The sequence below is a fragment of the Mobula hypostoma genome, chromosome 3 (assembly GCF_963921235.1).
Source record: "Mobula hypostoma chromosome 3, sMobHyp1.1, whole genome shotgun sequence".
NCBI classification, from domain to species: Eukaryota; Metazoa; Chordata; class Chondrichthyes; order Myliobatiformes; family Myliobatidae; genus Mobula; species Mobula hypostoma.
This window is the reverse complement of record NC_086099.1, coordinates 146,001,674-146,018,315: the sequence shown is the minus strand read 5'-3', so window position 1 is coordinate 146,018,315 and position 16,642 is coordinate 146,001,674. Positions and strand designations below refer to the sequence as shown.

The window sequence follows — 16,642 nt, the reverse complement described above, 5'->3', positions numbered from 1 at the left end:
TTGGGTCTCACTAAAACCAGGAAGCTGGGATGTCTCAACCACCTGAGCCCAGATCTGTGCGAATACTGTATAAAGACTGCCCCTATGCAATTAGCTGTCGGCAAGGAATAATAGATCATACACTACATTCAATTATAAAGCAAGTATCTTTGCAAATTTCAGCTTTATCGAACAGTTGGAAGCAAAAAGAAATAAACAAGAAGGGCTCATTATAATTGAACAGTCAAATGTGCACGTAAGTTGGAGCTCATCTTGAAGTTGTCTTTAACATGCACGCAGGACCACGGTCTGTGTGAAAGCACACACCACCTTCTGAATGTCACTTGAAATCCATCTCGAACAAACGAGGTCTCCCCATGGGAGTATTGATCCTTCATCCTTGAAACCATTCATCTGCATAAAGCACCTTGTGCAACAGGGACGGCATCCTCAGCCATCTGCCCTCCTTTCTCCCCCCAGCTCCTGCCAAAATGACCTCAACCCACATCAGTGGCTGTCACAAAGACCTCTCTTCCCAGCATTCACTGAAACCTTCTCCCAATTCGCCATTCTGATTGGTTGACACAACATTCCTAAGTTGAACAACATAGCTCTTTATCTTTAGCTCAAACTCAAACATGTTAAAAACAGAACAGACTGTTCTTATAGATCTGCTAAAATGAAATACCTACAGCATAGCAGTAAAAATCTTAACCAGGGCTTTACACTCTTTCTGCACCCCCCCCCCCCCAACCAATCAAGTCATGTCCTCATGACTTTGAAATTCATCAACCCATCATTAATAACACAGTTTTTAAAAGAATTTTGTGATGTCAGGATCTCCAATCTATTTGTAAATCATAGGGACATATCTCATTAATGGATAGATGCAACACTCTGTTCCCCTGGTATGTTATAGATATCTTCGGCTCCCGCAGCTTCAACCACCCCTTGTGACCCTTCCAGTGTACTAGAGAGTGCCTCTTCCTGTCTATCACTCGTGTCTTCCAGTAGCTCAGGTCCCCCTGCTCCATGACTGAACTTAACTTCCTTTAGCTTAAGCAGGTGCTGCCAAACATCTTCATCCTCTACTGGTGCTAACGGGCAAGACCTCTGTCAGAAAGGAATGTCCTCGGTCGCTCTAATAGCGTGGCAAGTACTCGTGGATTAACCAGCATCAGACGTCAGTAGAAAATGCATCTTCACATCTCAACATTATCACAGTTAATGTCCTTTTCCATTCCTTGGATATTCCGGCAAATCTGGGGGTTCCTGTCCCTCTAGTTACTCCTCCAGGACATAACATTACAGGTTTATGCTGGGTGTACCACACAGTTTCTCGTTTCTTCATTCCAAGGAGGAACTTGCATCTTCTCAAAAGCAGATCTGAACACAGGGTGAATGGACAAGGTTTTCAAAAAGTTCTCTCCATTTCTCTCCTTTGATGCTCCCATGATCCTTCTCACAATGTCTGTCTTTGTTCCCACAAGAATGGAAGCATCACTCTTTGGAACCAGATCGGGGCAGACTAACACTGGTGTGTTTAATAGTCTCAGTTACTCCAACATCTGCTTCAAAACCTCCAGCTTCAACAATAAATAACCATCAAGGGCACTGAGTGGCGCCGATGGTAAATGTGCCAAATACCAGTGTATATTATACACTGTTACCATATACTTCCTTGAGACTAAATTTTTTGCAGGAACTTGCAGAAAATAAGCAACACAATAAAGCTTTATGGAGAACTATACATAAACAAATAAAGACTGACAAACAACCAATGTGTTAAAGAAGATGAACTGCAAATAAAAAATAATACTGAGATCATGAGTTGTGAAGAGTCCTTGAAAGTAAGTTTATAGTTCATAGAATGAGTTTAGTATCTTGGCAAAGCTTCTTTATCCTCCTGTCCAATGGCAGTAGTGAGAAGATGGCATGTCCTTGACAGTGGGGGTCCTTGATAATGGATGCTGCTTTCCAGTAAATATATTCAATGGTGGGGAAGGCTTTCCCAATGATGGACTGGGCTGTATCCACTACTTTTTGTAGCCTTTTCCATTCCAGGACATTGATGCTTCCATACCAGGCTGTGAAATGACCAGTTAGTATACTCTTTACAGTGCATCTTTAGAGGTTTGTCAAAGTTTTTGATGATATACCGAATCTAAGCAAACTTCAAGGAAAATAGAGGCTGTTGTTCCTTTGCTGCCTATGACACCACCTATTTTAGAAATGAGGGCAGGTTACCTGAAATTAGAGAATCCAGTGTTCATATCATTGGATTGTAAACTACCTTGGTGGAATATGAGGTGCTGTTCATTAGTTTACTTATTTTCCTGATCCTAGCAGTGGAGGAGACCAGGTACGGAATGGGGTATGAACTTGAATCCTCCTATACTCCTATGGCAGACAACCTATCTTCCCTTTTCAAATTCTTTATTTTGACAATCTATAGCTAATGATTTACCTTTCATTACAGCAGTCCTACATGAACACAAACTTCAAAATCTGAAAATTAGAATTCTTTTCCATGTTTTCTTACTCTCTCTCCAATTTAAAATTTGTACCATTTTCAATAGCATCTCCAAAATATAACCAGCAAATATTTGAACTGGCTCTTGAAACAGTTTAATCACACAAAGAAGCTACATAGCTCGCTGGTATGGAAAACAAATGTTGCAATTGAACTGGTTGGGTAGTACAGGTATCCCCCGCTTTACGAAAGTTCGCTTTACGCCACTTCACTTTTACAAAAGACCTATATTAGTACCTGTTTTCGCTAACCAAAAGAAATCCGAAGAGGATTTTCGCTTTTACCACAAAAGACGTAAAGCAAAAATAGCATTCAGCGTTTGTTTTGCAGCGAGCCAGTACAGAGGCAGCGTGCACCCCGAGCAGCGAGAGTGGCGAAAAGCGAAAATAGCGTTCAGCGTTTGTTTTGCAGCGAGCCGTTATAGAGGCAGCGTGCACGCCATAGCTTTGAACTGCATGAGATTTTTGCTACGATTGACAGTGCTTCAATGATTGCAGAAAAGTATGACTTAATTTTGAAAGGGCATGTAGGTTTAGGGCAGGAGTGCAGGATGTTTTGAGTGCTTACAAAGAACTATGATAGAAAAATGCATGAACCTTCCAGTGTGCTCGCTGTCTTCCCGATTCTGGTAAGTGAAACTACACTGTACATACATTATTTCTACTTTATATAGGCTGTGTATTTATCATTATCATTCCTGCTTTTACTATATGTTCATGTTATTTGAGATTTTATGTGTTATTTGGTAGGTTATTTTTTGGGTCTGGGAACGCTCAAAAATTTTTCCCATATAAATTAGTGGTAATTGCTTCTTCGCTTTATGCCATTTTGGCTTAGGAAAGGTTTCATAGAAACGCTGTACTTTCGAATAGTGGGGGAAACCTGTATATTTAGCTACATATGTTTTTGCTAATCCGATTATGATTCCTAACACAGGTGTTTAAAACAGGAGTTCTTTGTTAACTTTCTCTTCATTGAGACATATTATGACCAAGGAATATTTTATTAGTCAGAAATTTAATAGCAAAATTATTTGATAACAGTCTGGTATTTTAATCATCATCGAAACTTGTTCTATGATTGTCCCATATATTGTACCTTGTACTCTTCTGACATCATCTCAGTTAATTATCTCCAAAACTGAAGGATGATCCAGTGGACTTAGTCCCAGATCTCTGTGTATGCCTCATCTGAATTAAATGCTGGAAGACCTTCTCAAATTAGAACATTTATATTCTTGAAAAATGCAGATTGCAAAAAATGACTGGTAAGTTCCTATCAGCATATTGATTTTTTTTCTTGTCTGTACTACCTAGCTCAAATTAGCAGAGAATGAGAAAATTCAATGGGAACTAGAAAAAACACAACTCCAACAGAGCATTAAAGAAAACAAAGAAAGAATGTTAAAACTGGAGAGCTACTGGATTGAGGCACAGACCCTATGTCACACTGTTAATGAACACCTGAAGGAAACCCAGAGTCAGTATCAGGCTTTGGACAAGAAGTACAACAAAGCCAAAAAGCTTATTAAAGATTACCAGCAGAAGTAAGAAATTAAATATACCATTGAAATTTTATTAACATAAAGCTGTGAAAATCATTCAATGAAAACTTATATTTTTAGGGAAATTGAATTTGTTAAGCATCAAGATGCTGAGAAAAAGAAATTAGAAGAAATTGGAAAAGTACATGCAGCAGAAGTCCAGAAACTTCAGAGCAGGGTAAGAATTGCTGCTGAAATAACTACTCAGCAGATTTTGGTAAATACCATGAATTTCTAAACATGTTTTACAGATGTCTTAAGTCTCCTCTATATGTCTGCTGTATTATGCACTATTTAGCACTCAGAATGAACTTAGTATCTGGGCGTATAACTGCAAACATGGTAAATAACCATGAGAGAGAGGAGGCTAATGGTTCTACCTGCTTCATTTTCCTTTATGCATCAGATGGGCAACCACTCGGAATGCCACCTCCCAAAACAAGCCATTGTACCCGTGCCCCCTCTGATCAAAAGTCATAATAGGGCAGGTAGCACAACCAAAGGAAGCTGAAAGGATAAACAAGTGAGAGAAAATCTGCAGATGCTGGAAATCCAAGCAACACCTACAAAATGCTGGACCCAGTTCTGCTGCAGGGTCTTGGCCTGAAACATCGACTGTACTCTTTCCATAGATGCTGCCTGGCCTGCTGAGTTCCTCCAGCATTTTGTGTGTATTGAAAGGATAAACAGTTTTCTTTTCCCTGCATTGGATTCTCCAGATCTGAGATTCTTAGTCTTGCACTGCTCTTTCCTACATTTTGTAGCCATCAATGATTTACAAAGTTTCCTGTGGTTTTCAGTCTTTCAACTCAGATTCTGAATCCAGTGTCCTGAGAGACTAAGACTATGCTGTTGGGAGTTGGGGAGTAGGGATGACGCATTTTTTTTTATAATCAAAGTACACAGATCCACTGAAGTTCAGTGTCAGCACTTAAGAGTATCAATATCATATGTGAATGGAAAAATGGATATTTTTCATCAACTTGTAGTATTTTATTCTTCAGTTTTCCTTACTTATACTTGGCTCATTTGTTTGATGGTCATCATTCCTCATGCTAATTTATATTTGTGGGTGCTTTTTAAGCATTTTTTAACGTTCAGGCTTCCTTAAGTGTTTTGGAATTCATGAAACTTCAGCCTTTTCCTACTTTTAAATATTTTTCCCTCTCACAGTTGTGCTTGTTTATTTTTTATATTCCAATTTTTGTCTCACATCTTTCAGGGGCAGTAGAACATATTTGCCTTTTTAAAACTGAAGCAAAATACTTAGTAAACATTTCAACCTTTTTTATATTTTAAAAAGTAAGGTTATGTTTCTCGTGACAGTTGGCCATATTATGTAATATTTTGCCCTGCATTTCTTTTTCTTGATCTTGATCTACTTACAGTATTTTTCTGTTATGTCCTGTATCCATCACACAGTCTTTTAAATCTTATTTTAAGCAAGCCTTTTTATTTATTCGTGACATAACTTTCTTTTTCCTAGCGGGATAATTGGATATCTGGATATTTCTTAATTACTTACCACCATTGTTTGATCTATCACTGTTCCTGAATCAACTCTTCTTGGGGTTCCAGCTGGGTTCACCTATCAATTATAACCGTTTTGATGACAGACTCTGCCATCTTCATCAGGGATGATGCTTGGGTATGTCTAGTCTGAATGTATTTATACCCCCTTAGTCTGTCCCTCCTGATTAGTCCTCATCCAATTGGGTTTCCACTCTCCCACATAGTTTACACTCGAATTAGAGTGAGACCTTCATCTTCATTAAAATTCTATTCATCTCATTTTATTTCAATAACTTCCATTACCAAGCGGTCCCAAAAGCTTGTTGGTGTGGCACAGTAGTTTTGTGCTTTTGAAGTCAATCCTATGGCCACTGTAAATGCAATGTTCTGCTACTGTCAGTTTCTCCGAGTAACACCTCCTGAGCTCCATGATGCAGGTTTGCACCGTGTTGTGTCTCATCTAGCCGAAGATTAGTACCAACCACAAACCTCTAAGGAAACTCAGATCACAGCTTATGTGAGTCCAAGGTGACCTGGGTCTCAGGTCGGCTGGCGTTCACAGGATTCCCTGTGAATGGGGAGCATCATATATCAGCCAGGCATGATGCACTGTAGGAACACGCATCAAGGAGCACAGGAGGTATGCCCGTTTGGGTTACCCGGAGAAATCAGTGGTAGCAGAACATTGCATTCGCAATGGCAGTAGGGTTGACTTCGATGGCACAAAACTACTGTGCTATGCCAATGGCTTTTGGGACTGCCTGATAAAGGTTTCAAAGGTACAATTTAATGTCAGAGAAATGCATACAACATACATCCTGAAATGCTTTTTCTTCGCAACTATCTATGAAAACAGAGGAGTGCCCCAAAGAATGAACAACAGTAAAATGTTAGAACCCCAAAGTCCCCCCCCCCAGCTCCCCTTCCTCCCACGCGTAAGTGGCAGCAAGCAACAATCTGCCCTCCCCTTACCAGCAAAAAAAAGCATCGGCAACCACCACTAAGCATTCAGGCGTGAGCAACGGAATAGCAAAGACACAGACTTGTAGTTACCCCAGAGACTTTGCATTTCACCTGGTGTTCAACATACCGCAGGTTCTCTCTCTTCCTAATAAGGGAGAAAGAGGTGTCTCCGTTTCACAGCGAGCAGGGAGACATAATAAGCAACTTGCTGGTTTATGATGTTAAAAGTCCACCACGTCACTTTTTTCGAGCTCTGTACCCAAAAACCAGGGCACACAACTGCAGATATTCTAACTCTCCTGACAACACATGGGTTTCTTGTCGTGACACCGACCCTCAATCCGCTCGTCTCCAGAGCCCTGAGATCCTAGGCTTCCAAATCTGAGCCGGACTCTTAGACTGAGCCCTTGGCGTGCCGAACAACAGTGGCTGGTTATGAAACCCCGAGAGTGGGTCCCATTCCTGCAAAGAACCATAGTCAGCATGTAACCCCAGGTCAGGGTCTTCAAAAGAACCCTGAAAGGGAAAAATAAAGATATTAAAGATGGGAATAGAGTTGTTCCTGAAGATGCAAGCAAAGGGGTCACCGTTTAGTGCCATTATCACTCCACTCCGCCCTTGAAGCCATTGAAGTAAAACTAGAGAAAAAGAATTTCAACAAAGATGAAGGTCTTGCTGTAAGTAAGATCTGGAATTCAATTATAAACAAGGTAGGAAAGTGGAAACTTGATTGGACTAAGACTAGCCAATCAGGAGGAACAGACTAAGGGGGTATATATACCACCGGATTAGACATACCTGGGCATCATCCCTGAAGAAGATGGCAGAGTTTGTCATCGAAATGTCGATTATAATCGATACATATACCTGGCTGGTAGCCCAAGTAGAGTTTATTTGTCACATACGCTGGGAAAGCACTGGATACTTTATCACTATTTCTGTCAATAATCTGGATAGGACATCATTGCACAACATTTAAATTAACCAATTACTTGATCCAAATCATTTAACTAAACTCTTTCTTTTCCATGTATGTATTTTAAAGGAGAATGTAATTAAGGTATGAATATATAGGATTCTGGTTAATTGAGGCACATCAGGACCAGTACATTTTGGCCCAATTAAGCTGCTACCTCAATTAGCAAGTTTCATGGAAATAGTTTCAAAAAAGTATATAAAAAAAAGGACAAATTACCGTTTAACTGGGCAAAATTTGTGTATTTAAATGAAATACGAACAAATTAGAACACTACCAATACTACTACAGTACCATAAAAGCTGTATAAGTTCTTAATACTTATTGACAAAATTCATCCAGTGTAGGCTGCCCTGTTTTTTGACTGTAAATGAACAAAATCAGTGCAGACACTTAATGCAAAAAGTGGACTTCCTTCATACAGTGCTTTTGACAATTGCCTCCTCCAAATCTTCATTTTTATTGTAACATTCAAGATGATTGTCAATACCTTCAAATTCTTTGTAGTTCCTAACTTGCTGAAGTAGTGCAATCGTTTCATTTTCACTCCCAGTGGTTTCTGACATTGCCAAGCCTGAATGCTTGAAATGCGGTAAGCAAAACTGTTCTGAATTATCTTACTGCCTTTTTTTGGTCAACTGTCAGTGACAAAAATCACTTCTTTTTGAACACAAACACAAATAATGCTATTTAAAAACTGTTCACTCTAAGTACAGTGTAGTATCTAACAGCCAAATAAGTGTACATGACTGATGCTAATTAAAAATCTGTTCAGCAACCATCTCCTGACACTTAAATGACAATTTCTCAAATAAATAAAGGGAATATGTTCTTTAAGAATCGTCCCAAATAAGTGGCTGTTTGTGTGTTTCTAAAGGTATAAAATTGGATTGATATATAATATTAAGTTTATGTATAAAACTAACATTTATTAATGATTTTGATGAGGGCATCAAATGTAATATATCCAAGTTTGCAGATATCTTAAAACTGTGGGAAACAACAGCTGAGAGGATGGAGAAAAGCTCCAGCATGATTTTGATAAGTTAGTGCAAATATTTGACAGATCCACTCTAATGGTATAAATGTGAGGCTATTTATTTTGATGGAATGAAAAGCAAGGCTATTTATTATGTGAATGGCATTAAATTGAGAACGGGGAATGAACAACACCTGACTATCCTTGTACACCATTCAATGAAAGAAAACATTTAGGGGCAGCAAGTGTTTTAAGAAGGCCAAATTGGAAGACTAAGGGTATTTTACGGTTTTTGGATTTATTTTTAGATGGTTCCCTTATGTCTTTTGAACAATTATCTAATAAATATAACCTATCAAGAATACATTTTTTTAGATATTTACAAGTTAGAAATTTTCTAAGTACTATACTTCCTTCCTTTCCAATGCTTCCTCCTATATATATTTTAGATTCGATAATTAACCTTAATCCATGTCAGAAAGGTGCATCGGCTATGATTTATAATATTATTATGAAACTCAGGAAAGCTCCATTTGATAAGATTAGGGTAGATTGGGAACAGGAATTGGGGCTTACCATTTCTGTGGATGATTGGGGGCAGATTTTACAATTAGTTAATACTTCCTCTATTTGTGCTAAACATTCCCTAATTCAATTTAAAGTGGTGCATAGAGCACATATGTCCAAAGATAAGTTAGCGCGTTTTTACTCGCATATTAATCCTTTCTGTGATAGATGTTCGGGGCAGATAGCCTCTTTAACTCATATGTTTTGGTCTTGCCCTACTTTGGAAACTTTTTGGAGAGATATTTTCAATATTATTTCTAAGGTATTAAATATAGATATCTCTCCTCACCCTATTACTGCTATCTTTGGACTACCTAAAATTTCTAGTAATCTTTCCCCTTCAGCCCGTAGAATGATTGCATTTCTTACTTTAATGGCGAAAAGATGTATTTTACAACATTGGAAAGAGCTTAATGCTCCAACTACCTTTTTTTGGTTTTCTCAGACGATTTTATGTTTGAATCTGGAGAAAATTAGAAGTAACCTTTATGATTCTTCATTTAAATTTGAACAGATTTGGGGACCTTTTATTCGATATTTTCATTTAATGTAATATTTACCCTTCTTGTTTTTTTTCACTGTTTTAATGGAGGTCGGGATTGAGGACGTGATTTTAAGTTTAACTCTGTTTGGTTTCAAGTTAGCCCATTGCTTTGCTTTGCTTTTAGTTAGTTGCACGGTGGGTTTTTTTTTGGGGGTTTTTTTTTCTTTTTTTCCATTGATATATATAAAATCTAGTATACTATTATGTTATCTTGGTTTCTTATGCTTAAATTACATTGTTTGTAGTATTTTCTTTTTGGTATTGTTACCTTTTGGAATTTTATTATACTTTAACATTGTATTAATGTTTATATGGCTTACCTTTTTTGTATACTTACTCAATAAAAAGATTTAAAAAGAAAAGAAAGAAAGAAAGAAGGCCAAAGGTATGTTGGCCTTCACAGTGAAAGGATTTCAGTATAAGAATGGGTAACTTGTACAGGGCTTTAGTGAAACAACACCTTGAGTAAAGTGTGCACTTCTGGTTTCGCTGTCTGAGGAACTATGACTCTTAATTTCTTGCTGTGGAACTTGGCTGATCAGCCATGATCATGTTGAATGTCAGAGCAGCCTTGAAGGGCGGAATGGTTTGCTCTTATTCCTAATTTTATATATTTATACTTTCTGGTTAGTGAATGCTGATTTCACTTGTTATTTATCCTTCTCACATTTTTATGTAATATAAATGAGCAATAGTTACTAAATATGAAAACAAATAAAGATCAGCTTCTGTTGTTCAAGGATCTAGGAGGATATTAGTACTTTTAGGAGATTGTAGAGGACACTTAGCAGTTATGTAGTAATTAGATTTATCGAAGAGAAAAGATTAGTGGATATAATAGTGTTCAAATTTTTGTGGGATTTTGCTGCTGACTTATAGGTCAGTAACCAAAAGACATAGGTTTAACACAACTATGAAGATGATTTGTTTTCAGTAGGAACCACTAACATTCCTCCATTTTAACATGAGTCTTTCTGGGATTCCTCTGGAAAATTACAGTGGGGAATCAATATTCAGGTCTATTGCCAACTAAGACCTGGGTTAGAAACCACTCTTCCGCTCTATTTGATAGAGATTCTTAACCTGCTGAAAGGCATAGTAAAAGTAATTTCACGTTAATGTTCACATGATCAGTTTATGCTTTGAATATTTTTACTTTTATTTGTAGAAAATTTTATACTTATATGTTTCTGAATGTCAAAAATCAATTTTAGAAAGTGAAGCCCCACCCCTATGTTGTATTCTGTCAAAGCATCTCAAAGTGTGAGGTCTCTACACCCAAGTTAAAATGGCCACTCAGATCTCATTTAAACGCAATGTGGAGAGCTAGCAGGATTGACCTTCTGCATCCAGCCCAGCTGAGTGCAGGAGGGTGAGCATTCCAGATGGGATGTTTGGTCCTGGAAAATCTGGGCCGTTAGCTTCTGGAATGAAGAATTTTAAATGGTGCTCATAACTGAATTCAAAACATACTTAAAAAAAGAAAAATTGTTGGGGGAATAGGCTGAAGAAGTAGTAAATTTGGTTGGGTTACCCCATCTGAAATTGTGCAATTATAGGGCAGATGGCCTTTCCCTAAACTGTAAGAATTTGGGAGGCAATTTTGGCCTCCCTAGATAGTTGTGTGATTAAAGATGTGGTTTACAAATTGGAAAATTGAAATCTGTATCCAGTAAACTGAGTTTTATTGGTTACCAGTTAAAGAGCGGTTGATTAACTAGCTATTGAGAAACTTGTCTCAAATATAAATATTTAATTGAGACTCGTGGCTAAAATTTTTAGCTGGGTTTTAATTTTAATATATGTCTCCAAGCTTGAGCTTCTTGGCACTCTGAAGTAACAAACATAGTTTGATCCAGTTGATGAGTGCTTTCTCAGTATCATAAATGGATCAACAGAAGGAAGAGTAATTCACTTCAGCCTAATTTGTTTATTATATCTTGTGATGTTTTGTTTTAATCTTCCCAACAATATAGCCCTGTTTTTTTTTTCACTCTGGTAATACCACTAAGCAACCTTGAAGTTATCTCCATCCACAGTTGCCGATGGAAGGAAGAAGTCCATAATTCTAAATTTGACTCTCCATTTAAATTAAGCAAACCTCTGGAAAGCATTGAGCCTATGATTCTAAGAGAGAAAATAGGTTATCCTGAACCATATTATTTCATAACTACTCTTGATCTTGTTACTTGCCAAATCCTTTTGTAAACTTTTAACCATTAATTGACAAAAGGGCCAGTGATAGCATATACAGTGGCATGCAAAAGTTTGGGCCCCCCCCCGGTCAAAATTTCTGTTACTGTGAATAGTTAAGTGAGTAGAAGATGAACTGATCTCCAAAAGTCATAAAGTTAAAGATGAAACATTCTTTTCAACATGTTAAGCAAGTTTAGTGTATTATTTTTCTTTTGTACAATTTTAGAGTGGAAACAAAAGAAAGGAGCACCATGCAAAAGTTTGGGCACCTCAAGAGATTTGAGCTCTCAGATAACTTTCACCAAGGTCTCAGACCTTAATTAGCTTGTTAGGGCTATGGCTTGTTCACTGTCATCGTTAGGAATGGCCAGGTGATGCAAATTTCAAAGCTTTATAAATATCCTGACTCCTCAAACCTTGTCCCAACAATCAGCAGCCATGGGCTCCTCTAAGCAGCTGCCTAGCACTCTGAAAATTAAAATAAATGATGCCCGCAAAGCAGGAGAAGGCTATAAGAAGATAGCAAAGCGTTTTCAGGTAGCCTTTTTCTCAGTTCGTAATGTAATTAAGAAATGGCAGTTAACAGGAACGGTGGAGGTCAAGTTGAGATCTGGAAGACCAAGAAAACTTTCCAAGAGAACTGTTCATAGGATTGCTAGAAAGGCAAATCAAAACCCCCGTTTGACTGCAAAACACCTTCAGAAAGATTTAGCAGACTCTGGAGTGGGGTGCACTGTTCTACTGTGCAGCGATACCTGCACAAATATGACCTTCATGGAAGAGTCATCAGAAGAAAACCTTTCCTGCGTCCTCACCACAAAATTCAGCATCAGAAGTTTGCAAAGGAACATCTAAACAAGCCTGATGCATTTTGGAAACAAGTCCTGTGGACTGATGAAGTTAAAATAGAACTTTTTGGCTATAATTAGCAAAGGTACGTTAGGAGAAAAAAGGGTGCAGAATTTCATGAAAAGAACACCTCTCCAACTGTTAAGCATGGGGGTGGATCGATCATGCTTTGGGCTTGTATTGCAGCCAGTGGCGTGAGGAACATTTCACTGGTAGAGGGAAGAATGAATTCAATTAAATACCGGCAAATTCTGGAAGTAAACATCACACCATCTGTAAAAAAGCTGAAGATGAAAAGAGGATGGCTTCCACAACAGGATAATGATCCTAAACACACCTCAGAATCCACAATGGACTACCTCAAGAGGCGCAAGCTGAAGGTTTTGCCGTGGTCTTCACATTCCCCCGACCTAAACATCATCGAAAATCTGTGGATAGACCTCAGAAGAGCAGTGCGTGCAAGATGGCCCAAGAATCCCACGGAACTAGAAGCCTTTTGCAAGGAAGAATGGGCGAAAATTCCCCAAACAAGAATTGAAAGACTCTTAGCTGGCTACAAAAAGTGTTTACAAGCTGTGATACTTGCCAGAGGGGGTGCTACTGAGTACTGACCATGCAGGGTGCCCAAACTTTTGCTTTGACCTTTTTTGTTATTTTGAAACTGTAAAAGATGGAAATAAAAAAGTAATGTTGCTTAAAATATTAAAGAAATGTGTCATCTTTAACTTTATGCCTTTTGGAAATCAGGTTATCTTTTACTCGCTTAGCTATTCACAGTAACAGAAATTTTGACCAGGGTGCCCAAACTTTTGCATGCTACTGTACATGTACAATTACAGATTAAGGAAAATATGATTTGCCATTTATAACAGTTTGCTAATTTCCTTCAAAGCAGGTTATCTAATATCAAACAAAGGGATAATTTTTGTTATGGACTCGTACTTCCTTATTTAATGGCTTGAACTAATTGAACTAATTTGTTTATAGTATGTTGTATTTCACAACAGATTAAAAAAACACCATTTTCTAGATTGCAGAACTGAACGTTGAGCTTCAAAAGTTGACAAGACCCAATGGGACGCAAGTGAACAACAATAATAATATCTTTGGAGAGGAGCAAGACAGAAGAACACCAGTGGATACATTGAAAGAAACCCCAATTAAAGCAATTGATAGCTTGACAAGGATGCAGACGTATCACCACAACAATTCAATTTCAGGTATGGAGGGGATAAAATCTTACACAAGTAAAGCATTCTTAAACATTTTAAACCCTCTTAGCCTGATTAGGTAAACCTAACTGGAATATTTCCTATGATGGTCAGGCATGAAAATAATATCTATTTGAAAACAATTCAAATTGAAAATTTTTGTTAGAAAACAAAACTGATGGAAAAGAAAGTTCTTTTACAACAGTGGAGTACACTCAACGGCCACTTTATTAGGTACAGGTGAAGAATCCAATGTGGTCTTCGGCTGCTGTGGGCCATCCACTTCAAAGTTTAACATATTGTGCATTCAGAGATGCTCTTCTGCACATCACTGTTACAACATGTAGTTATTTGAGTTATTGTTGCCTTCCTGTCAGCTTGAACTAGTCTGGCCATTCTCCTGTAGCCTCTCTCATTAACAAGGTGTTTTCACCCACAGAACTGCCACTCACTGTATGTTTTTTGTTTTTATGAACCATTATCTATAAACTAATGTCTGTTGTGCATGAAAATCTTAGGAGATCAGCAGTTTCTGAGATGCTCAAACCATCCTGTCTGTCACCAACAATTATTCCAAGGTCAAAATCAGTTGGATCACATTTCTTCCCCATTCTGATGGTTGGTCTGAACAACAACTGAACCTCTTGACCATTTCTTCATACTGTTATGAACTAAGTTGCTGCCATATGATTGGGTGGTTCATTATTTGAATTAATGAGCAGGTGTACAGTTGTCCCTAATAAAGCGGTTACTGTATGTTTCACTCTTTGTAGGCCATGCAGGTTTCTACCATGTCAACTGAAAAAATGGAAGTGAACTGAGTGTTCGACCTAACAGACTGAGTATAAAAAAAGTGAGCTAGTTTGTTCAGTTTCATAAGTTACATTGAAGTTACATTCATTCAGATGAGTGCAGAACATTTAATTACTTTTCTCAGTTCTGTTTTTAGGAAATTGAGGTCTTTAAAAATACCCACTGTTTGACTGTATGCTATTTATGTGACTGGACCAGGTGTATGATTACCTGTTCCCACCTTCCTGGCCCAGCACCAAAAATGTTGCATTGAAGGATTCAATACTGATGGTGCTTCTGAATGTCAGAAAGAGGCGGTTAGGCCTTTATCAATATGATAGTTGCCTGACACTCTGGTGTGAATGTTACTTACCATTTGCCAGCCAAGCCTGAATGTAGTTACTGCACTTTTGTTTTGTTGCACTTAATTGAAAATCTAGAAATGGCCTGAGTACTATATGGTATTGAGTAAATTTCCTCACTTTTGTCATGATGGGGGGAAAGATTATTGATGAAGCACTTTAAGATGATTAACCCAGGCCTTTACTCTGAGGAGTTTCTGTAGTGATGTCCTGGGCCTAGGTGATTGATCTCTAACAGCCAGAAATATCTTCCTTCCTTGGAGATATGCCTTCAGTCATTTTACTAGTGCTTAATGCGATTGTCATTGAAATGATCTTTCCATATCCAGGGCAGCATTCCTCACCTTAAATCAGAAACTGAATTCTTTAGCTGATGTTTATATCATACGGTCGAGAGATTTGGCATTATGTTGCACAGAATTATGTATATAAGCATTTTACAGACATAGATGCAGGCCCAGCAGATATCATTTCAGGTCTGGTTTCAATATACTATGTTAAAAGGTAGAAGTAACTAGCAATTGTTGATGGAGAGAACTTTGAATAATTGGAACACTACAGTGCATATGCTGTAATATATCTGTTTTTAATCATAGGAGTAAATGAATCTCTAACCATGAAATCAGCTGACCCAGATGAGGTTTTCGGTAAGTTTTCTATGTTACTCAGATATTTTTATCAGTACTGTCTTACTGTACTTCAAACTCAAAGGCGTAATACATCTTGATTGGTACCAAAGGTGCCAAATTCTTTTCTGATACTGAATCACTGATTGTATATTAAGCTGTATTCTTATAATTAAGAAATATTTTGGTAATTCTAAAGGTGGTTGATGGATGAAATGGGGGAAAAAGAAGACTGAAAAAATAATTGCAGAAGAAAAATTTAAGAAGCATTTTTAAAGAGGAATTTTGGTAATGGATTTACAGGAGGATTTCCAAAGTTGCAGAGTTTAGGTGCCATGGATAGCAGTCAACGTGATGCCATTACAGCTCGGGGTGTTCTGGAATACAATTCTGGCACCATTTCGTAAGGAGTCTCTGTGTATTCTCCATGTAGAATGTGTGGGTTTTCCAGTTTCCCAGGTGCTTTGGTTTCCTCCTACAGTCCAAACACGCACTGGGTAGGTTAATTGGTGATTATAAATTGTCCTGTGATTAGGTTAGGGTTAATTGAGGCTGTGGGGTTGCTGAGGTGGCATGGCTTGAAGGGATGGAAGGTGCCAATGCTCTGCTGTATCACTAAATAAAATAAGTAAATAGCAAATTTTCAAAGAGGCGTTGAGAACATCTTTGAGATGTTTCATTTGACCTGGAAATCTTACTGTGATGGAATTTGCAGTGGAAGCTATTTCAAGAGTCTGTCAGCAATGCAAACAATGTAACCTGCCCACCAAGGTTGGCAGAACATGATTAGAGCCTTGTAGCTGGGATGTTGGCCTGGGTTGATTTGCTTATGCTGTCAAGGATTTAGAGGACTTTGCAAAGAGTAATATTTCTATGCATCTAGGTGCCTGCTGAAGGTAATCCATGATAAGATTTTGAACAGGAGGACAAAGATAACTCCTGTCTGTTTTGCATAGCAGAAGAATTACAGTATGGGGGAAAAGCTGACAGGTGGAGCTGAGATTATGACC

At 38.0% G+C, this 16,642-nt stretch overlaps 1 protein-coding gene across 3 annotated transcripts in view; it reads left to right on the top strand.

Moving 5' to 3' along the window:
- Positions 1–16,642, top strand: part of ppp1r9a (protein phosphatase 1, regulatory subunit 9A) — a 262,073-nt gene that overhangs the window by 142,559 nt on the left and 102,872 nt on the right. For all 3 annotated transcript variants that reach the window (XM_063043820.1, XM_063043819.1, XM_063043818.1), the window contains exons 8-11: positions 3,829–4,058; positions 4,137–4,233; positions 13,672–13,861; positions 15,603–15,653. In XM_063043820.1, coding sequence (XP_062899890.1) covers positions 3,829–4,058; positions 4,137–4,233; positions 13,672–13,861; positions 15,603–15,653 — 568 coding nt within the window. The remainder of the gene's footprint in view (positions 1–3,828; positions 4,059–4,136; positions 4,234–13,671; positions 13,862–15,602; positions 15,654–16,642) is intronic.